The sequence below is a fragment of the Lynx canadensis genome, chromosome D4 (genome assembly GCF_007474595.2).
Source record: "Lynx canadensis isolate LIC74 chromosome D4, mLynCan4.pri.v2, whole genome shotgun sequence".
Classification (NCBI taxonomy): Eukaryota; Metazoa; Chordata; class Mammalia; order Carnivora; family Felidae; genus Lynx; species Lynx canadensis.
Genome location: NC_044315.2, coordinates 88,281,864 through 88,305,508, shown reverse-complemented (window position 1 = coordinate 88,305,508; position 23,645 = coordinate 88,281,864). Strand labels below are relative to the sequence as shown.

Sequence of the window (23,645 nt, the reverse complement as noted above, 5' to 3'; positions counted from 1 at the left end):
CAAGCAGGCGCCTGCCTGTTCGTTCCCCAGCAGGACTCTCTGCCCCAGCAACACAGCCTCAATCGGACGCCCCCTGCCCCCCACCCACTCCTCTACCCGCCCCTGGGTTCCCGACTCCGCGGAGAAGCTCACCCCGTACCCCCGCCCCCCAACTGTCGGCAAATTTTGCCAGGTCCATCTTGCCAGCCCGGACCACCTGTGAGACCCAGGGTGCTTCTTCGAGCTCCAGCCTCTTTACCTGCAAAATCGGGAAGTCTGCGGCACCTGCCTTTGGGGTGGGGGTGGGTAGAGGGTGGGGGGCTGGCGAGAGGACCTCACACAGCCCGGAGCACAGCACTCACCGCGCTGGCCACAGGGGGAGCGCTGCTCACGGGTGGCACAGCTACCTGACCACCAAGCCCAGCCGCCCAGGGGCGAGGACGGTCAGGGAAGGCTCACCTCGGTCACCTGCGGCTTGTCCAGGTGGAACACCTGCCCGGAGCTGGTGGCGGCGATGTCCTCGTAAGCCAGGTAGCCGGGATGGGTGCGGTCACCACAGTCCCCCGTCAGCACGAAGACCACCTGGAAGAGGGACACACAGGTGGCTTCCCTGGCCACCTTCTTCAGGGGTGAGTGGAGTGGCAGGGCCAGAACCAGGGAGGAGGGGCCTGGGCCGAGCCCCTTCCTCTCCGGGCTCACCGGATGCGTCTGTAGAACGGGAATGATGAGAGCGCCCACCCCAGGGGATCGGGGCCGACGCAGGTCAAGGGTGTGGTACAGGGCCAGGCACACTAGGTGCCTCAATACATGGGAGCCATTATTTTTTTAATGTTTTTTTTTTTTTTTTTTTTTGAGAGAGAGAAAGAGAGAGAGGGAGTGTGTGAGCAAGAGGGAGAGGGAGACGCAGAATCCGACGCAGGCTCCAGGCTCCGAGCTGTCAGCACAGAGCCCGACGCGGGGCTCGAACCCACGAACCGTGAGATCGTGACCTGAGCCGAAGTCAGATGCTTACCCGACTGAGCCACTGGGAGCCATTATTAAATCTACAACAAGGAAGGGGATGGAAATCAGCTGGCCCCAAGCAGTAGCCCCTGGAGGCCACACACTTAGAAAAACCGTGGGTTCTAAGGTTGACTGTTTGACTTCGGCTCAGGTCACGATCTCACGGTTCATGAGTTCAAGCCCTGCGTCGGGCTGTGTGCTGACGGCTCAGAGCCCGGAGCCTGCTTGGGAGTCTGTGTCTCCCTCTCTCTCTGCCCCTCCCCTGCTTACGCTCTCTCTCTCTCTCAAAAATACACAAACATTAAAAAATTTTAAAAGAAAAAAAAAAGAAGAAGAAGAACCTTGGAGAATGGAGTTTGTTCTAGACGGGAGACCAGAGAAGCTGTCCCAGCTCTCGAGAGCTTCACCCGAGGAGGTCACACAGTCAGACGGCCCTTCTCCCGTCCCGTGCACACCCCTCCCCCAGCCCTGGCTGTGAACACAAGAAGCAAAAGCCCCAGCAGAGAGTCCAGACCTTGAGGCACTGGGAAGAGGGCGCCTCGCTCCGCAGAGACGGGAGCAGAGGCGACGCCAGGAGGAAGACGGATCGCACAGACTCTGACAGGGCGCGAGGGGAGCCGGGGGTGGCGTGGTCTTTATCAAGAATGAGCCTCGCCAGGCGGCGGGAGCCCCGGCGGGCGGGGGGCCCAGAGCATGAGAACACACTTGGACTTCACCAGACTGGCTCGGCCTCCAGGGCCGGCGGAGACCCTGGAAGAGAAGCTCCCGCCCTCCGCTCGGCAGGTGGGGGCCCCGGCTGCCTGCGCCGGGGACCCCAGCTTCCTCAGGACCCCCCTGGGGCCCCTACGCTCGGGCTCCCCAGGCCGGTCCACTCACCTGTGACTGTTTCAGCTGTAGGAGGCGCAGGACATCCTCCTTCTTGTGGTAGTCCTTGGCGCGGGCGTCCGTGAAGACGTAGATAAAGGAGCCGGGGTTGGCCACCTCCACGGCAGCCTTGATGGCTCCCACACTCATCTCTGGGCAGTCACCGCCTCCCTGCAGGGCAGGGGTGTGTCAGGGGCCGCCACCCAGCTCCTCCAGGTGGGGCCCACCCAGGTAGGCCTCTGACACCGACGGGGGGGGGGGGGCTGGAGGGGGGCAATCCCCTCTGTCCGGCCTCTGTCCCCGCCCGTCTATGGGTGAGGCCAGGCCACGGCACTCCTTCCCTGAGACAAGGTCACATCCAACCTGCTTTAGACGAGTGGTACCATCTGCTCGCTCGCTCGCCCACGCAAGAGTGGGGTCCCTCCCGTGGGGGCCTACTCTAAGCGCTAACAAGCACGACATGGTTCTTTAATTACCACTGCGGTGAGTGATGCAAGATGGAGAGGAGGGAGGGGAGCTCCGGGACGTCTAACAGATGCCCCAAAGAAGCCACGTGTTGGTCAAGGCTTGGATGACGGAGGGTACAGGGAGCGGCCGGGAGAGAGAGAGAGGTGGGCGTTGGGCAGAGGACGCCATTCTCAGCCAGCCCTCCTCCCGAATCCTCTCTGCCCCGGAATCAGTCCCAAACCAACCAACACACGCTCCCACCCTCCCGGCCCACGGACGGGAGCTCCGCAAGAAGGGAGCGCGTCCCGCCTCGACAGCTTTGCACACCCAGCAACGGGGTCACTTTTCAGTAACGCATCTCTCCCGGGCCCGTTCATCCGGCCCACAAGCGCTTCCTGTCCCCTCCAGGCGCTGGGCCCCGTTCTGAGTCCTGGGGGACCCGGCGGTGAGCCAGATATGTGGGGCCCCTGCCTTCAGGAAGCTGCTGTCCTCAGCGGCGGGAGGCGGGGAAGGACAGATGCTTTACCAAGGTGCTCAGTGTGTCGGCTTTGGGGACTGCACTGAGACCCCTCGCATCCTCCTTCAGCTACCGCTTTGTCCGTTCACTGAATAATAAGCACCTACTACGTGCCAGGCACAGGGACTCCTGTCGGTACTTGGTTCACCGAATAAAGGAAGGAACCCCGAGAAGTACAGATTCTCCGGGACCCCCCAGCTGGGGTGCAGGCCCCCGGCAGTGTTGGGAGGCAGGTGATGGCGGTTCAGGGAGCCGCCATCTTGGCCACCGGGTAGGGTAAAGACCTTGGACTGGGAAGGACGGCAGGAGGCGGGGGGTGGGCGGCAGCCAGGGGCAGGGCGGCCCACCTGCACATAGAGTTCTCTCAGCTCCCTCTGAAACACCGCCGGGTCTGCCGTGAGGGTCACCGGGCCAATATCTGCAGGGAAAAGAGAGAGAGGCCCAGGTGGGCTTGGATTCCCAGACGCAGCGCCTCCGTGGGGTGGGGCAGCAGTTACAAGACGTGCCACCAGGGGGAAAGGGGGTGAAGCCTGGGCCCCAGAGACCCCCCCACCAAAGGGAGAGAGGCTTCCAGGCCTGCCAGGATCTGACCTGGAAGGGAGGTCAGGCTACTCAGCCCCCTGCCCTGCTCCAAACCAGACCAGAACTCCAGGGGAGCACAGAGGAGAGACGGAGGGCAACCCCCGCCCTGCTCAACCTCAAAACCACGGTCCCTAATCTTTTCTGAACACGGCCGTCTCTATTTACCATCAGTGGGAAAGGAATTCTGGAAAGACGAAGGAACAGAGAGCTGTCCAACGCCAGGCTGATGAACAAGAATGAAATCTTCCAGAAACTCCATCCATTTATTAGCTCATTTAAATTTTTTTTTAACGTTTATTTATTTTTGAGAAACAGAGAGAGACAGAGAACGAGCAAGGGAGGAACAGAGAGAGAGGGAGACACAGAATCGGAAGCAGGCTCCAGGCTCGGAGCTGTCAGCACAGAGCCCGACGCGGGGCTCGAACCCACAGACCGCCAGATCGTGACCTGAGCCGAAGTCGGATGCTTGGCCGACTGAGCCACCCAGGCGCCCCTGTTAGCTCATTTAAAAAGAACAGAATTCAATTACAAAGGCTGACTGCACCAAACGTAGGCGAGGACACAGGGCAACTGAAACTTCCGTCCACCGCCGGTGGGAATGCAAAAGGGTCCAACCACTTTGGAAGGCCAAGAGAACTTTCTAAAAACATCAAGCATGCACACACCATTCGATCTAGCCATTTCGCTCCCGAGAAATAAAAACATATGTCTACACCAAGACTTGTACTCAAACGTTCAGCGCGGTTGTACTCATAATAGCCCAGAACTGGAAACCGGTCCAATGTCCATCAACCAAAGAAACGGTAAACAAACTGTGGTCTCTTCGTATAATCAAATACTGCTCAGCAAGAAAACAGAACAAGCTACCAATACAAGCAACCGCGTGATGAATCTCACAGACGTAACACCGCACGAAAGAAGCCAGACACAAAAGAGTGCATGTTTAATGGTGCCATTTATAGAAGTTCTAGAACAGGCAGAATTATTCCAAGGTGGAAAAAAATCAGAACGGGGGTTGTCTGGGGACTGGGGAGAGGCAAAAGGACTGTCTGGGACGGCAGAAATGTTCTATATGGTAACAGGAATGGGGGCTCCGTGGGTATATGGTCTCTCCAAAGTGCAAAGCAAAGATTTGTGCATTTCAGCGTATGTAAATTTTACCTCCTAAAACCAGAGCTAAAGACAGCAATCATCACTGGGTTGGGGTGGAGGGTGGGAAGAGGGATAGATGAATGAGCGCGGTTTGGATACTTGGTGGTGGGTACATGCCGATTCATTACTCTCTCTGCTTCCTTTGTGTGTATTCGGAATGTTCCCCCAGTAAAAAAGTTTGTTTTAACAGCCATACTTGAAAGTCACAGCTAACCTAAGACAAGGCTACCAGTGCAATGAAAACTAGGCTAGAATTCCAACTCGCCACGTAGACCCGGAATTCCAACTCACCCTACGGACGTATGCACAATGGGGGTTTTACAAGGTTCGTGGATGTCAAGTTTCTTAGGAAAGTATTTCCTCTGAGTCCTCGGTGAACTCTAATAATGGACTGTTTTTAGTTGAAGAATTCTAAATTCTAGGCACCCCCCCAAAATTCCCACACTCATCAACCAGTCAGCAGACCTTGGTCCTTCTTAGGGAAGGAAGCCTGTGGAATCATCCGGCATTCATCCACAATTCTCAAGGGAGAGTGCGGACAGCAGCCCTTCTGCCGGGCACTTTAAGAATCCATCGTCCCCTGAGGGCCCCCGCCTCTGTGTTCTGAATGTATTCGTCATGTCCAGCACCCCTCCCTCAGCTGTTCCAGCCTTTACCAAGCCTCCCCCCTCCGCACCCCTACTTTCTGAACTCTGCGGTAACTGATTGGACCAAACCCTCAGGCTTTGCCCCCAGACAGAGCTGACTGCAATGCTGGCTCTATCCTTCAGCCGTGGGGTCCCCCAGACCTGACCTCACTGTGTCCAGCCTCAGTTTCCCCATCTGTAAAATGAGGCATATAACAACACCATCTATCCTAGCTGAGAGCCATCATTGTAAGAATTGGTGGGGCCAGGGAGGGACACCCCCACCCATGGATTCTGGTACCCAGCAAAGGCTTGGCGAACAGAAGCCAGCCCAGCCCCCACGGCCACACGACTGCCTGTGCTCCAGCGTGAGGTCTCACAAAAGGCACAGGGCAAGACAGTCTTGCTCCAACACGAGGGCCTCAAACTCTAGTTTGACGGAGAAAAGTGAGTGATTTGACTCAATGTTGGTTATTGCTTTATTACATAATAATACACGTTCGATGTTTTAAAAAATGACACTAGGGGCGCCTGGGTGGCGCAGTCGGTTAAGCGTCCGACTTCAGCCAGGTCACGATCTCGCGGTCCGTGAGTTCGAGCCCCGCGTCAGGCTCTGGGCTGATGGCTCGGAGCCTGGAGCCTGTTTCCGATTCTGTGTCTCCCTCTCTCTCTGCCCCTCCCCCGTTCATGCTCTGTCTCTCTCTGTCCCAAAAATAAATAAACGTTGAAAAAAAAAAAATTTAAAAAAAAAAAAAATGACACCAGTTTACTAAGCACTGACTAAGGACCGGTCCACGTGCCGAGATGTTCCCAGAGCGTTAGCTCACTGAGTCCTCCCTGGCACCTGGTAGGTCTCAGTCTTACCCACATTTTATAGAGGAGAAAACGGAAGCCCAGAGAGGTTAAGTAATTTGCCCAAAGACACACAGCCAGTAAGTGGCACGGATGAGCCTAGGTCTGTACAACTCCAGACACTGAGCTGTTGAGCACTGCTCCCTGTGAACTGTCCCGATGCATGGAAAGAGAAGGGAATTCTGGGGTGCCTGGGTGGCTCAGCAGGTCAAGCGTCCGATTCTTGATTTCGGCTCAGGTCGCGATTTCATGGTTCATGAGTTCAAGCCCCACATCGGGCTCTGTGCTGAGTGCACGGAGCCTCCTTGGGATCTTCTCTCTCGCGCGCGCGCTCTCTCTCTGCCCCTCCTCCACTTATGGGTGTGCTCTCTCTCTCTCTCTCTAAGTAAATAAATAAACTTAAAAACAGAAAGAGGGGCGCCTGGGTGGCACAGTCGGTTAAGCGTCCGACTTCAGCTCAGGTCACGATCTCGCGGTCCGTGAGTTCGAGCCCCGCGTCGGGCTCTGGGCTGATGGCTCAGAGCCTGGAGCCTGTTTCCGGTTCTGTGTCTCCCTCTCTCTCTGCCCCTCCCCCGTTCATGCTCTGTCTCTCTCTGTCCCAAAAATAAAAAAATAAAAAAAAAAAACAAACGTTGAAACAAAAACAAACAAACAAACAAAAACAGAAAGAAAGAGAAAGGAATTCTACCAACCAGAGACAGTCATTTTGATTTTCATACATAACCTTCAAAACTTCCATGCAGATTTGTAAATATACATCTCACAATGCATGCCTACTCTTTCAGGCAGAATTTCTACTAAAGTATAAATACCATACTATTTTTAACCTGATTCTTTTCACTGAACAACGTATCTTGAGCAACCTTCCAGAAGGCCAAATGCTCAGTCCAAAATCATTTTTTAATGACTCCGAAGGATTTCCTTTGCATAAATGACCATGAGCGGACTTGCCCAATCTCACATGGCTTTGTTTCCGATGTTTAGAAAGAGTAGCGTGATCAAGAACACCTTCGGATCCATGGCATTTAAGCACCAGCTCGGCCGTCTCCGTGGCATTCGCTCCCCTAAGCAGAATTGCTGGGTCAGAGGCAAGGCCATTTGTAAAGACTTTGGAAGCAAATTCAGGAAGCTCGTAACTGTCCTCCCCAGCTCCAGACGTGCCAGCCGCTCATCCATCCACCTGCCAACGCCAGAGAGGCCGGCCTGCGCCCAGTTTGCCTCACGTCGCCCCTGCTCAAGAATCCACACTGCCCACAAACTGGGGAACAGCCCCTGGGAGCCCAGGACTGACTCTGGCTGGCCCCGCCCACCCCCATGGTGGTCTGGGGACAGCAGCTGCCCCGACAGCCCCAGCGCTGGGCCAGCACTAGGCTGACCACCTTCTCTTCCATTTGCGGCAACATAAGAATGAAGTTGGCGACGTGAGTTATCGTAAATGTAACAGCAGTTGGAAGGGCTTCCCCGTTATTGTAACATCTATGCACTTCCTCCCTGGGGGGTGGGAGGGGGGTTGAGGATCACCCTCTCTCATCGAGGGACAATGATTGTTCAGGGAGTTGATTCTGTTCACGGTTCTACTTGGCAAGATCAAAAGTTGGTCACCCATGTCAACTCCTTCTGCTTTTCTTTCCTTTCAGCTATTTTATTTTATTTTATTTTATTTTATTTTATTATTTTATTTTATTTTATTTTATTTTATTTTATTTTTTACAATTTTACCGGATACCATCTAAGGTCTAGCCTTCCACGACCAAGGCTGTTCTAGGAGAGTCTGCGCTCTGGGAGAGAGGAAGATTCTTCTGGAAGACTCGTCCTGATTCCCCCACACCCCTCAGCAATGCTCAGTGACATCCTCTCCTTACGTCCCAAGCACTGGGCCAGCACATGAGGAGTGCCAGGGACCGTGTGGCTAACACAGACTTGGAAAATTTCAGGAGCCAGGGAGGCTTCTCCGAGTTCACTGGAAAGCCCTGGAAAGGATTTTCAGGTTGGCCTCTGTGTTAGTTTCCTACTGCTGCTTTAATAAATCACTACAAACTTAGTGTCTTAAAACAACACACATCATTTCTGGAGGTCAGAAGTGCTAAAGTTAAGGTATCAGCAGGGCCACGTCCCTTCTGGAGGCTCTAAAGGAAAATTTGCTTCCTTGATTTTTCCAGCTTTTAGAGGCTGCCTGCGTTCCAGGGACTGTGGCCCCTCCTACATCTTCAAAGCGCCTCTCTCTCCCGTCTGCTTCTCTGCGGCATCTCCTTCTGTGACCCTGATCTCTTGCGTCCCTCTTACAAAGAGGCTTGTGAGTACAACGAGGCCACCTAGATAATCTGGGATAATCTCTCCATGTCAAGATTCCTACCTTAACTACACGTGCGAGGCCCCTTTGCTTGTGTCAAATAATGGATTTACAGGTTCTGTGAGTTACAGAAATAACCATCTATCCTGCCTTCCACAGCCTCCATCATCCCGTCTCCAGCAAGAACAGACTTGGGAACAAACAATTTGACCGGGGGCGCCTGGGTGGCTCGGTCGGTTAAGCGTCCGACTTCAGCTCAGGTCACGATCTCGCGGTCCGTGAGTTCGAGCCCCGCGTCGGGCTCCGGGCTGATGGCTCGGAGCCTGGACCCTGCTTCCGATTCTGGGTCTCCCTCTCTCTCTGTCCTTCCCCCACTCACGCTCTGACCCTCTCTCTCAAAAATAAATAAACATTTTTAAAAATTTTACTAAAAAACAAATAAAACCAATTTGACCACAAACCTATGTGCCAAACCTGACAAGGTTGAAGATAAAGAGATCCAAAACTCCCATCTTCTTAAAGACGGAGAAACTGAAGTCCAGAGAGGAGATGGGAGTCCTTCAAGGTCAGCTGGGAAGATCTGGTGCAAGAATGACGGGATATTCCCCAACGGACGGTGACCCCTTCTTCTGTTCTCCACTGCAGGCCTCGAGCCGAGCCGAGCTCAGTGCCTGGCCCGCGGTAAGCGCTCAACAAACCCGGTTCAAATAAGTAACTGAATAAACACATCAGTGAACTCCAAATTGCTTGAGCAGCCCCAGGTCGAAACAAAGTTTCACTTACCTTTGTAACCTGTGTCCCAGAACAAGGCCAGGCATCCGATCAACGCACAGCGAACACGTGCCGAATCCCAGACCCTCCCCCTACAACACGCTGGCTGCCCGTCTCCCAGGGAAACAAATACAAAATGAAGCAGGGAACGAATGTGGTTATTTGGGGCATGCAGAGGACTGAGACAGGGTTGGCCAGACGGACAAAAGTGTCCGTGAGTGCTCTCAAGACGGAGGGCACGACCCCGGCGAAGATGGAAGGCAAAAGGTTTTGTTTTATTTTCCGTATGTATTTTTGAGAGAAAGAGAGACAGAGTATGAGCAGGGAAGGAGCAGAGAGAGAGGGAGACACAGAATCCGAAGCAGGCTCCAGGCTCTGAGCTGTGACCACAGAGCCCCACGTGGGGCTCGAACCCACAGACCGTGAGATCATGACCTGAGCCGAAGTCGGACGCTTAACCGACGGAGCCATCCAGGCGCCCCAGAAGGCAAGAGTTTTTTAAATGCCTGCCTCAACATCTGAATCAAGAACGCTCTCAGGAGAGCGCACACACACGCGCGCACACACACACACACACACACGCAAAATCTGGGATTTCTTCCTTTTACTGAAGAGATAATCCTCAAACCGGCTCCGGGCACAGGGTGTTACTGAAGGTCCCAACATCCTACAGCAGCGCTGGCTTCCCAGATGCCAAGAAGGGGCTGGGGGGCTGGAGGTCTCCTCGCCACCTGGTCTCCCCGCCACCCTCCCTTCCGCAGCGGCAGGCAGAAAGAGAGAGGCCTTCTTGTCGTTAATTCACACCGGCCTCTAGCTTTCATCTGTCATTCCTGGGCCCGGCTGCACCTCATCACTGAAACCATCCTGAAACCCCACCAGGACCGGGTGCTCTCAGCAGGATGACCATTTGAAGACCCATCTTCCAGCGGGACAGACTGAGGTGCCAGGACAGGGCAGGAGAGGGCAAGCCACCTGACACGTCCCCATATGAGTTTACCCACTGAAAGGGGTCTCGCGAGCCTCCCCATCTCCTTCCTTCACCCTGTCCAGGCAGGGCTGGCTCTGGACAAAAAGCTCTCATCACCCCACCTCTTAGCATGCTGGCCTGGCTAGCATGATATTGCTAATCTGAGCTCAGTTCTCGTAATAAATATCTCCCTGTAACCACGGAGGATACCAAGACTTAGAGAGGAGACAACGCCCTCAGTGAAGGTCAAACAGCTGGTAAGCGATAGTTAACGTCTGTGCTAGTGTCCTGGGGCCACCGTAAGAGAACACCACAAACTCAGTAGCTTTTAACAACATAACTATTTCCCTTCTTGTGGTTCTTGAGGCCAGCAGTCCACAATCCGGGTGTCGGCAGGGCCGTGCTCTCTCTGAAGGCAACACCAGCAACCCTCGGCGTTCCTTGGCTGGGAAAGCGCTCGGGCCCTGCCCCCGTTGTCACAGGGCTTTCTCCCTGTGCTGCCCCTGCGTCTCTCCTTCTTATGAGGGCATCATCGATCGTGTTGGATAAGGGCCCACTCTACCGCAGTATGACCCCATCCTGACTCATCGCACCTGCAATGATCCTCTGTCCAAATAAGGTCGCATCCCGAGGTTCTAGGAAGGACATGAATTTGGGGGAGGGCACAACGTCCAGAACCACCTGTTCGCCCCCAAGGCCCCCTCTGCCACCGGCTGGGCTGCCTCCAAAAACAAGGGTGACGATGATGATGGGGACAGTTACCACCCTTTTAATATGTACGAAGCACCAGGTGCCGTTCTCTGCCCTGAGAAGTCAACTGTTTATTGTCCCCATTTCACAGATGAGAATTTGAGGCCCCGGGAGGTGAGGTGACCCCCCCACCACCCAAGCAGTAGAGGTGGGATTCAAAGTGGGTCCATCCAGCCCCACATTCAAGGTCTCAACGACCGCCCGGCTGCAAAAATCATTAAACCCGTGACCTTGGCTCCACTCGTGCCGCCCTTGAGCATCTGAGCCCCAGAAGCCTGGCCTGGAACCATCTCTCCTCAGGCGGGTTTTTTTCCACCCTGACCAGAGGAGGGTGTGGAGCCCCTGGGACACGAGAGGATCACGCACAGGATCACACCCAGGTGATGCTGCAGCCCTTTACCCAGAATCCTGTGCCCCAGTGACGTCGGTCCGGGCTCCAGCCAGGCACTGCCGGTCCGGCCTCCGAACGACCTCGTGTCAAGGACTCTTCCTGGGGCCTGCCCCTCCCCCCTCCCCCTTAAAAGCAGGGCGGGAGTCCTGGGGCCAATTCTGGATTCACGCCCACCCCCTCCTCCAGCTGCAGTGACCCCGGGGTAGGGTCCCACAGTCTGCCACCATCGCGGGCACAATTTCATCCCCTCTCGGGGACACCGTCTTCCCATTTCTACCAGGCAGGGGCTGGGGAAAGTGAAGTCTAGCCTGCTAGGCTCCCCACAATTCCTGAGCCCAGGGCTGGGTGAACGCGACTCCCTTGAAAACGCCCGCAAAGGACAGACACGGTGGGGGCAGGAAACGGCTGGGCAAGTGGCACTGTCCAAAGAGCCAGTATGGCCCCAGAACCTTCCTCCACCTCCTCCTTGGTGTCCAGGAGTCCAGATCCGCACGGAGGGCCCCTCGCCCCCAACTCCCAATGGAGTCGGGCTCTGCCCCGAGTGTCCGCATCAGCCAATCTCTGCCGTCTTTAAGGAGACGTTCACATCCACATTCCTGGCAGCCTCAGAGCCATCATATCCGCTGTCCCCTCAAGCCTGCAGTGCTCCTCCCCAGCCCGGACGGGCTCTGCCCGACCCACCCAGCACCTCTCTATCTCGGCTCAAACATCATCCATGTATCCCCACCTCTCAGAGCAGCTAAGGCCTCTCTGTATCAGGGACCACGCTGTGGTTAACGAACGTGGCCCTTTGCTGTGGGCCACGGCAAGCTGGAGCCCCGCCTGGCCCGTGGTCATCCTTCGAGAATTGCCTATTGAGCGAGTGAATGGTGGGTCTGTCAGGGATCCCTGGGGACCAGCCTAATGCATCAGCCCAGCGCCTTCAGGCAGCCTCCTGCCCTCAGACCCACCGCGTCCTTATCTTGCCACTTCTCCTTGGGGACGTGCCTAACCCAGCTCACAGCTCGCAGGCAGCTCAGAGCCCCCGGCCTCCAAGGTGCGAAGCACGCACGGAGGGGCGGGGGGAGGGCGGCCAGGGGTGGTGGACCGTCCCCTCAGCGCAAGAACCAATCAGATCTGTTTCATGAGAGGCTGGTTAACAGCAATGGCACTCCGAGGTGACAGGAGGCTGACACCCCTCCTCCCTGAGGAAAGCTGACGGTGCGCCTGGTGACCCAGAGAAGATGCTGGAACCCACCAACGATCCAACATATGCAAGTTAAGACAGGACACCATTTCACACCCGGCAAATTAGCAAACCAGGGAAGAATGATGTCCCCCGATGCCGGCAAGGTATGTGGGAAAAACCCAGTCTCATATTGTGCCAGGAGGGTGGGGCAGTACAGCATTTCTGGAGGACAATCTCGTCATCGTTACCAAAACTGAAAACGCTCACGTGCCTTCACAGAGCAACGGCGTGCTTGGGATCTATCATTCGGATATGTTTGCAAATGCGTGAGTGTTTGTGGGAAAGACGCTGAAAGCCATCTATTTCCCACAATATGGGCGCGGCTGGATAAATCAAGATAGGACCCAGATAAATGAAGATCCCTTCTGTCGCATCTTTTGGAGTCATTAAAAACAATGAGGTGGATTTATATTTCCTGACATGGAAAGAGATCGCCGGGGTGTTGCATGGGGGAGAAAAGCAACGTGCAGGACACTATGCATCGTATGATCCCATTTTTTGTGTCATAAAAAAATCAAGTGCATCTATGTGTAGGAGTGAATTACACGCACACGTGGTCTGGAGGGATGCAAAATTATTCAAAGTCTTTGTATCCCCTGAGAGCAGTATTATTAGAATATTTTACAAGCGTGTATTAATTTTACAATTCGGGGCCTGTCGGGCTCAGTTATCAGAGCATGTGACTCTGGATCTCGGGGTTGTTAAGTTCAAGTCCCCCGTTGGATGTAGAGGTGGCCACAAAAAATAAATGAATAATTTTTTTTTTAATTTGCAATTTGGGGAGAAAACTTAATAATTATAGTTATTAACTAAAAGAGCTAAGCCCTGGGGCGCCTGGGTGGCTCAGTCGGTTAATCGGTTAATCGGTTAATCAGCTCAGGTCATGATCTCGCAGTTGGTGAGTTCCAGTCCCTCATCGGGCTCTGTGCTGACAGTTCAGAGCCCGGAGCCTGCTTCCGATTCTGTGTCTCCCTCTCTCTCTGCCCTTCCCCTGTTCATGCTCTGTCTCTCTCTCTCTCAAAAATAAAATTTAAAAATTAAAAAAAAAGGAAAGGGTGGAATTTAACATTTATTTACAGGACACTGCAAGATACGAGATTCCACATAGAAATAAGAAATCCACTGAGAGGAGAGCTTCATACAGGTTGTACAGTTCGGAATCGTTTGAGCATCTGACTCTTGATCTCAGCTCAGGTTTTGTTTTGTTTTTTTAAGTTTTTATTTATTTTGAGAGACAGAGAGGGCAGAGGCAGGGGAGGGGCAGAGACAGAGGAAGAATCCCAAGCAGGATCCGCGGTCAGTGCACAGCCCGATGTAGGGCTCACACTCACAAACTGTGAGATTGTGACCTGAGCTGAAATCAAGAGTCGGACGCTTAACCGAGGCACCCAGGTGCCCCATCAGCTCAGGTCTTGATTTCAGGGTCGTGAGTTCAAGCCCTGTGTTAGGCTCCACACTGGGCCCGTGGAGCTGACTTAAAAAAATTAATCTTAAAAATAAATAAATAGAGGGGCGCCCGGGTGGCTCAGTCGGTTGGGCGTCCGACTTCAGCTCAGGTCATGATCTCACAGTCTGTGAGTTCGAGCCCCGCGTCGGGCTCTGTGCGGACAGCTCGGAGCCCGGAGCCTGCTTTAGATTCTGTGTCTCCGTCTCACTCTGCCCCTCCCCTGCTCATGCTCTCTCTCTGTCTCAAAAATAAATAAAAACATTAATAAAAAATTTTTACAATAAATAAATAAATAAATAGAGGCACCTGGGTGGTTCAGTCCATGGAGTATGCAACTCTTGAACTTGGGGTTGTGAGTTTGAGCCCTGGGCCATGTGTAGAGCTTACTTTAAAAAAAAAAAAGACAAGGGGCACCCGGGTGGCTCACTCGGTTAAGAGTTCGACTTCAGCTCGGGTCGTGATCTCGTGGTTCATGAGTTCGAGCCCCGCCTCGGGCTCTGTGCGGACAGCTCGGAGCCCGGAGCCTGCTTCGGAGTCTGTTATCTCCCTCTCTCTCTGCCCCTCCCCTGCTCACGCTCTGTCTCTGTCTCTCTCTCTCAAAAATAAACATTAAAATTGCTTTTAAATAAACAAAAGAGCTAAGCCCTGATGCCAACACTTGACAGAGGGCACAAAGAAAGAATGTCACTTACTGATCTGAGCTGAAACAGAATGCAAAACTCCCCAGTGAGACACTGGCAAATGGAATCCAGCTGTATACGAAAGAATAATCCACAACTGAGCAGGGCTTCTGGAAGGAACGTGGAAGTAGTTAGAGACGAAGGAACCATATCAATAGGTCAACAGGAAAAAGAGCTTACAAATACCTCAAACAGCCAGAAAGTCACTGGCTAAAATTCAGCGCCTATCCCTGTTCGGGGTTTTGTGTTTTGGGGTGGTTTTGTTTTGTTTTGTTTTTTACCCTTGGTAAATTAGGAATGAAAGCATCATCCTCGTTCACCTGATGAGGAAAACCTCAAACCGAGAGCCAACGTCACATCGCAGTGCACCATCAGAGGCAAGGCGAGAATGACCACGGCCGTTGTTTGTGTATTTAGCATTGTTCTGAACGTTCTGGGGGCGCCTGGGTGGCTCAGTCCGTTAAGCGTCCGACTTCGGCCCAGGTCATGATCTCACGGTTCGTGGGTTCGAGCCCTGTATCAGGCTCTGTGCTGACAGCTCCGAGCCTGGAGCCTGCTTCAGATTCTGTGTCTTCCCCTCTCTCTGCCCCTCTCTTTGCCCCTCCCCTGCTCGTACTCTGTTTCTCTCTCTCTCTCTCTCTCTCAAAAATAAACATAAAAATTTTTTTGAAAGTTCTGGCTGAGAAAGAAAAAAAGGCATTTCAAATCAGTGAAATATTTGATTGGAAAAGCAAGACAATATTATAATTTCGATAGGCAATGGAAACTTGAGCCATTACCCAAAAAATTAGAACTAGTTAAAAAAAATAATAAAACAACTTCAGCAAGAACGTTGGAAACAGAATAAATATATGAAAATGAATTGCTTTCCAACATACCAGCAATACTCATTTGCAAAAAATGTAATGGAAAAAAAATTCCTAGTCAAAATAGTAACAAAAAACAAAATACTTAGAAATGATCTTTAAAAGAAATGGGTGGAACGTATAAGGGAGAAAAAAAAACTATAACTCCTTACGAAAGGAAATAAATATGTGAACAAAGGAAGAGGCATGCATCCTAGATGGAAACAACCGAACTTTTTAATGACGATTTTAATTTAATGACAATTTTCCCCAAATCAAAGTTTCACACAATTCCAAGCAAAATCACAACAGGAATTTTTTTTTTTCTTTTGGAAGTGGACTCAGTTCTTCTGTTTTGCCATCTGAAAGAATAAATGTTCGGGGCACCCAGGTGGCTCAGTTGATTAAGCGACCGACTTCAGCCTAGATCATGATCTCACGGTTCCTGAGTTCGAGCCCCACGTCGGGCTCTGTGCTGACAGCTCGGAGCCCGGAGCCTGCTTCGGATTCTGTGTCTCCCTGTCTCTCTGCCCCTCCCCTGTTCATGCTCTGTCTCTCTCTCTCTCTCTCTCTCTCTCTCAAAAATAAATCAACACTAAAAAAAAAAAAAATGTAACAGAACAAATGTTCAAGAGTATTTTGAAAAGGAAGCAGATGAATAAAAAGATTACAGATCAGGGACTGACCTAAATCTCTCTGGAAATAAGTCTGTAAGACTAAAGGCCAGAGAACTGTCCTCTGGTTAACAGGGTTGTCTCCCATGGGGTGCAAAGTAACAACGCTCCCACCACTTCTACTCCACTGGAACTGAACAGTTCCATAAATAGTTCCATAACAGTTAAATAAACGCAAGGTGGCTGCAGGGGGGGGCGGGGAGCCAGGTTTGTCCCTGTGGGGGTCGGGGCTCATAGATCGGCAAGGGGAGAAGGCTGGAATGATCCACGTGGTAACAAAATCAGAGTTGGAGGCATCGGTACGAAGTCACGCACGGCTCAGTGTAGACACAGGTAAATACTCACAGCTATAGGTATACACGCAGGTTACCATACAGCGCCTATTTCTTTGCTCTGTCAGCTAATGATCTAGAAACAGTGACACCCCAGCACCCCTAGCACCCAGATCCTATTTTCTGACACCATTTTTCAATAAAAGGAGCCAGGGACTCTTGGATACATTGTTACATCCAGGATTGGGGCAGGAAATACAGAAGATGGGTCTTGAACCGTTTGTAGTGCCAGAAAGTAAGAATAGTGCTTACACACACACACACACACACACACACACACACACACACACTTGCACACACACCCAAGAGCCAACAAAAGAGCTTCCAATGACCAAAGCTGGAAAAACAGAGCTACAAAAATAAAGCACCACTGGATTACAACCCGGTGTCTGAAATAAATATATAATAAATGCAAGCTATGTAAAGGATTGGCTGAGCGAATAAATGGGGAAGAAGGGACAAGGCTCCGATCCAGAAGAATTCCAAATAATTTATGCAGATTCTCCACCCCTAATAAGGTGGCGCACAATGTCCCATTTCTTCAGTGTGGGTTGCACCTAGGGACTTTTCTTCCAAAGAGGGCAGTACGGAAAGGGAGAAAGGAAAGAGTCACTTCGCAGCAGAGACCACGGACGCCTCAGCCGTGTGACCGAGGTCAACATCAACGGTGATACATCGTATCGACAGCGTGCACCTGTGGCCGGACGCAACGAGAATGGCATTGCACGTGTGCTCTCCCTCCCACCACCCGCTCTAACCGGAGAAAAACACCAAACAAATCGCAACCGAGGGACAAAACGTCCGAGTGATCGTCATCAAAACCGTCAAGGTCATCAAAAACAAAGCCTGAGAGACTCTCACAGCCAAAGGAGCCTAAGGGGACATGGCAACTGAATATATAATGTGGGATCCTGGATGGGATTCAGAAAAAGGACATGAAGGGAAAACTGAGGAAATGTGAATAAAGAACGGACTTTGGTTAATAACAACACATCAGTCGGGGCGCCTGGGTGGCTCGGTTCGTGAGTTCGAGCCCGCGTCGGGCTCTGTGCTGACAGCTCAGAGCCTGGAGCCTGTTTCGGATTCTGTGTCTCCCCCTCTCTCTCTGCCCCTCCCCCAATCATGCTCTGTCTCTCTCTCTCTCAAAAATAAATATTTTTTAAAAAATTAAAATAATAATACATCAATCTTGGTTGGTTGATTGTGATAAATGTACCGCAGTAACGTAAGATATTATAATAGGAACAAGGAGTTGGGCATACGGGAACTTCTGTACTATCTTCGTAAGAACTCTGTAAATCTGAAATAAAACTGTGCTAAAAATAATAAAATAAAACGAAACTATATTAAAATTAAGTTTAACTTAAAAAATTAAGTTTTTTTTACTTTTTTAAATTATCTCTACACCCACTGTAGGGCTCAAACTCTCAACCCCAAGATCAAGAATCACATGCTCCATGGACTGAGCCCAGCCAGGTTAACTAACACCTGAAATTTTTTTTAACCATCAACGGATGAATGGATAAAGACGATTATACATAACGGAATATTATCGGGCCATGAGAAAGGAAATACTGCCATTGGCATAGCATGCATGGGCCTTGAGGGCATTATGCTAAGTGAAATAAGTCAGACCAGGAAAGATAAATGCTGTATGATCTCCCTTACATGTGGGATCTGAAAAAGCCAAACTCCGCAACAGAGAGTAGAGGGGCACCTGGGTGTCTCAGTCGGTTAAGCGTCTGACTTCAGCTCAGGTCATGATCTTGTGGTTTGTGAGTTCTAGCCCCACATCAGGCTCGCGGCTGTCAGCGTGGAGCCCGCTTCAGACTCTCTCTCTCTCCTTCTCTGCCCCTCCTCTGCTCACGCCCGCTCACTCTCTCTTTCTCCCCCCTCTGAAAAATAAATAAATAAGCATTAAAAAAAAAAAAAAAAGAAGAAGAAGGTAAATGAGTTCTGGAGTTCTAACGTACAGCATGGTGATTATGGCTAATACCGTATCATATACTTGAACGTGGCCAAAGAGCAGATATTAAATGTTCTCACCACAAAAAAGAAATGACAATTACGGACGTGACCGGAGGTGTTAGCTATCGCTATGGTGGTAACTGTTTTGCAATATACACACGCATCAAATCAACAGGTCGCGTTGCCTGATGCTAACCCAACACTATGCGTCCCTTGGATCTCAGTAAAGCAGGGGGAAAAAAAGTGTTTTTCTTTTTAATGTTTATTTACTTTTGAGAGAGGGAGAGAGACAGACAGAGCATGGGGGGTGGGGGGACAGAGAGAGAAGGAGACACAGAACCCGAAGCAGGCTCCAGACTCTGACCCGTCAGCACAGAGCCTGATGTGGGGCTCGAACCCATGAACCGTGAGATCATGACCTCAGAGGAAGCCGGACACTCAACCCACTGAGCCACCCAGGCGCCCCGCTTTTTTTTTTTTTTTAACAAAATGTTTATTTATTTTTGAGAGGCGGGGGAGGGCTAGAGGACCTGAAGCGGGCTCCAGGCTGACAGCAGAGAGCCCGATGCGGGGGTTCGAACTCACAAACCGTGAGATCATGACATGAGCTGAAATCCGATGCTTAACTGACTGAGCCACCCGGGCGCCCCCAGATAAATTCTTAAGAGAGAAAGTCATGTGAGATAAGGACAGGATCCAAATAAATAGGGGGGGGGGGAGAAGAAGATTGTTTGATAGAATGTACCTGAACAATTATCCCATTCTAGGAATTACGTTAGATGACTTTTACACCAACTTTTTAAAAAATTCCAGGTTAAAGATTTAAATATAAGGAGAAAATCGATGAAAAGCAATCTAGAACATGTACCTAACTGACTTTGTGACAGAAAAGAAAATTTTTTTCTAAGCACGTAGGCAAAGAAACTACAAAGAGCAAAAGTCAATCGATTTTGCGACGTATGTGTTTAAAACTCAGAACACCAGGAATCACAAATATTAAAAGGCAAGCAATCAGGAAATATACTAACCACTTAACAAAAAAACAGTTAATATTATCAATAGAAAGTCCTCACAGTGACTGATAAGGAAACCACCAACACCCCAACAGAAAAACAAGTAAAGGCACAAACAACTTGCCAAAGAAGAAACTCACACACACACACACACACACACACACACACACACACACACACAAATCTCGTGAACCCTTGAAAATGTACTGAAGCTCACTAGAAATTAAAATAAGGAGGTATTTTCCATCTTTTTTAATTAGGAAAAAAAAACGGTTTAATCTTAATTCCCAGCGTTGGGGGGTAGTTGCTCTGAAACTGGCCCCTCAAAGCTTCCGGGTGCAAGTTTCAACTCCTGACACATTTTGGAAAACAATCTGAAGAGCTGCCCACCCGTTTGGTGTGTTAAAAACGGCCTAGGAATTCCGCTTCCAGAAACCGAATCCTGCAAAAAAAGCCGATCAGAGACAGAGAGACTTATTTGCACACGGGGGTGTTTTTGGCAACACGTTAATAACGAAAACCTGAAAACGAGCTAAATTTTCAGCCAAGATGAAACCGTTACCAAAACGCTAAGTTTCTAGGATGGGAACACAGCACTTTCTTTCATTTAAAAACTTTTTAAGAAGGGGGCGCCTGGGTGTCTCCGTCGGTTAAGCGTCTGACTTCTGCTCAGGTCCTGATCTTGTGGTTCGTGGGTTCGAGCCCTGAGTCGGGCCCAGTGCCGGTGGTGTGGAGCCTGCTTGGGATTCTCTCTCTCTCTCTCTCTCTCTCTCTCTGCTCCTCCCCCCACTCTCTCAAAATAAATAAATAATCTTTTTTTTTTTTTCAACATTTATTTATTTTTGGGACAGAGAGAGACAGAGCATGAACGGGGGAGGGGCAGAGAGAGAGGGAGACACAGAATCGGAAACAGGCTCCAGGCTCTGAGCCATCAGCCCAGAGCCCGACGCGGGGCTCGAACTCACGGACCGCGAGATCGTGACCTGGCTGAAGTCGGACGCTTAACCGACTGCGCCACCCAGGCGCCCCAAAATAAATAAATAATCTTAAAAAAAAAGAAAAAAGAAAAAACTTGAAGAACATTTCCAAAGCACAGGTCCTGGTTTCTCTCCAAACACTTGTAGTCCAGAACCACTGATATTCGCCCTACAAAGACTGGCCCTCTGGGTTTAGGATGGGGGGGGGGGGCGGTGGTCTCCTTTAAGAAGACCCTCTATGTATGGGGGCCTTGGGGGCCCGAACAGTCAGCTAAAAGCCCTGTTTCTGAAGCTTCTCTTCCACCAGAGAGAATTCCACTGGCCGATTCAAAAGACAGCTGAACGTAAACCACCGTCTAATCCCTGCTCAGAAACCCTCGGTGGCCGCTCGCAGCCCATACAAGGAAATCGAAGTGCTCCAAACCCCCCAGTGCTCAAGTCAGAGCCGGGACCAGTCTTGCCTTTCCCACCTTCCCATTTCACTCCTACGCTCCCAGCTGCCACACACACCTGCCCGGACATGTCAGCCACCACGCAGCCCCCCTCCACGTACTCAGGGAGACCGCCACCCCCGGCTGCATGGCCAGCACCCAGCGAGGGCCAGGCACATGGTCAAAAGCAGATAAACGCTCATGCGTGTCCAAGCCCTGCTCCAACGCTGCTTCCGCAGAGAGCCTTTGGCCGGGGCCCTTCCTTGCTGACCCGTCCTGGCCTGTCCCCAGCAGGATGCCTGCCCCCTTCACACTGGGGGCCACACAAAGGCTGGGCACACGGAAGGGGCTCGGTAAACGCGGGGGTGCCTAGACCTGGGGGTGTCTGTAGGGAGGGTGGTTTGGGGGAATGGGGTGGGGTACTGGGGTTTGATGCGACCAAGCATTTTAGAGACAAATGTGGGTCATGAATCCGAAATTACATCATCCTAGCAGGTGGTTTTGGGTAAGCCCCATCCGTGTCCTGAGACTCAGTTTCTCACTTGTAAGAAAAAGGGGTAGATTGGATGATCTCTCAGCTCTTTCCAGGCGATGGCTTCTGGAAGCCCGAGAATGATCCAGAAAGGGAGGGGGGGGGTTGGATAGAGGGTGACTTGGGTCTGAGCTGAAACCCCAGGACACCCCATACCCCATGGCTTCACAACTGCCCGCCACCCGGAGGTGGGAGCTATCCTTTTAATGCTCCCAGAAATATTTTTCTAGACCCCCTGGCCTCTGGGGTTTGAGCAGCAGAGCTCCGCAGAACCCAGAACTCGTGGAAGCGAGACTGAGGGCTGCGTGGGGATTATGTCACACCCACTGTTGCCCATTTTGCAAATCTGTGCTGCTGTGGTCATTAATAAAGGCAAATCCTTCAACAACAACAACAAAAGGCTTCCTATCTCATATAGCCTTGGGCCATTGCGTATTTTCTCAGCCCAAGGCACTTTGTAGTCCCATTTTGCAAGGAATCTGCCATTTTTATTGTGTTTTTTGGCTTTATAAAGCTATCGCTCTGGATGGAAAGGTGGCTCGATGGAGAGACCTGATAAAACTGTAAAAGATTAATCATAGGATGGGGGGGTACAGATAGGTGTTCGATGCCCTCCGCCCTCCCCCCTCCCCATTCTGATGTAAATCTGAAATTTCTCATCCAAAAAATGTTGGCGAAAAAGCGGTCCCGCTGCTCAGAAGGTTAGAGCTCTGCACAGACACCGCAGCGGTTTCCCCGACCTCCCCACCGTGGGGTCTCCCAGGGACCCTTTCAAGGCCGTGCCCCTAACGCTGAGCTGAAAGTTAGGTGGCTGCAGGGGACACGGCGCGGCGCGCAGGGGGGCGTGAGAATCGGGCGGGTGGAGGCCCCCCTGGAGGAGCTGCCGTTTTCCTAGGGAAAACCGAGGGCCAAACCGAGGCAGGGGTGGGTTTGTTTGCCTGCCTCTGGGGGCCCTTTTGGCCTCCGAAGCCCTTGCTGGGAGCAAAGTCTAAGAAAGGTACAAGGAAGTCAAAACGCAAACCGCGCAAAGGCTCGTCGCGTGCCAGGCCCTGGGCACGAATGCGTCGTGATCAACGGCTCAGCGAGGGTTGGGGACAGTTCCCACCCGGTTTCGCTACTAAGGCAAGCGAGGCTCAGGAAGGTGAGGTCACCTGCTTAAGACCCACAGCCAAGAGGCTGGCTCTCGGTCACTAGGCCTGGGTCCGCAACCCCGCAACCCGGGAGGCGCGGGGCAGGGAGCCAGCAGGTTCCCCGGGGCAGGCAAGGGGAGGCCGCCCCAGGTGCGGGGTCCGCCAGCGCGCATGTGCGGAGAGGGCGCCCCCGCCCGGCCGCGGAGCAGCGTGCGGCCCTCCAGGTGCGCCCAGGGCGCGACGGCCGGCGGGAGGGGGTGGGGGGATGGGTGAGCGCCCACGACCGGGCGCCCGCGGCGCGAAGGGGGTCCGCGGGGGCGCTACCTGGGTCGTGGAAGGGCACCAGCGCGTAGTTGGCGATGGCCTGGCTGCGGCGGCTCAGGCTGCTCTCCAGGATGCGTGAGGCGCCGTCGAGCACCTGCACCAGGTCGTCCCACATGGAGCCGGTGACATCGAAGACGACGGCCAGGGTGGCGTCCCCCGTGGGGAGGGGCAGCGCCGGCCCGGGCTCGCCGGCCACCGCCGCCACCGCGGAGACCGCCAGCAGCAGCAGCAGCCGCAGGAGCGGCGCCCGGGGCATCGCGTGCGGAGCCGGGGCGGCCGGCGGCCGCGGCGGTGGAGGCGCGAGTGTCGCTGGGCGAGCGCGACCGTCCCGGGGGCACCCAGCGGCCGCGGCGCGCGGCTGAGGCTGCGGCGCGGCGTCTCCCTCCGTCGGGGCCGGTGCGTGCGGCACGCGGGCTCACGCCGGGTCCCCCTGCTGGGAGCCCGAGGCGGGTCCTAGAGCCCACCCCGTTCAGGGTCACGGCCCGCCTCCTCCGCTCCCCCCCACCGTGACTCAAATTTTCCCGGCCCCGCCGTTCACCAGTCCAGACCCGAGGTTAGCGGAGGACGCGGGGCGGACGGCAGAAGGGAGCTGGGGCCGCCGCCAAGGCGACGAGGGATGGGGACGCGCGGGGAAGCCGCGGACACCTGCGCTTCCCGCCGAAGGCGCGCCCCGCTGTGGGGGTGGAAGAGGGAGGGGCGACGCGACCGCCGGCCCGGAGGCTTGGCCACAGGGGGCCTTGGCTTTGTTGCTGTCCCCACCCATCCCCCTAAACCCCCCCCCCCCCCCCAACACACGCTGACACTGCAAGGCCTTTTCTTTCCGCAGAGGTCCTCCCTTCCCAACTGTTGCAATTATTACCGTTATCATCCAGCC

General features: G+C 52.8%; 1 protein-coding gene across 1 annotated transcript in view; it reads right to left on the bottom strand.

Annotated features, from left to right (window-relative positions):
• The window catches only part of HMCN2 (hemicentin 2), a 147,175-nt gene extending 124,148 nt beyond the window's left edge, over positions 1-23,027 (bottom strand). Inside the window, exons 1-4 of the mRNA XM_030293836.1 lie at positions 22,772-23,027; positions 3,157-3,227; positions 1,858-2,016; positions 439-561 (exon numbers count right to left, since the gene is read on the bottom strand). Coding sequence (XP_030149696.1) covers positions 439-561; positions 1,858-2,016; positions 3,157-3,227; positions 22,772-23,027 — 609 coding nt within the window. The remainder of the gene's footprint in view (positions 1-438; positions 562-1,857; positions 2,017-3,156; positions 3,228-22,771) is intronic.
• Positions 23,028-23,645: the final 618 nt, after the last annotated feature.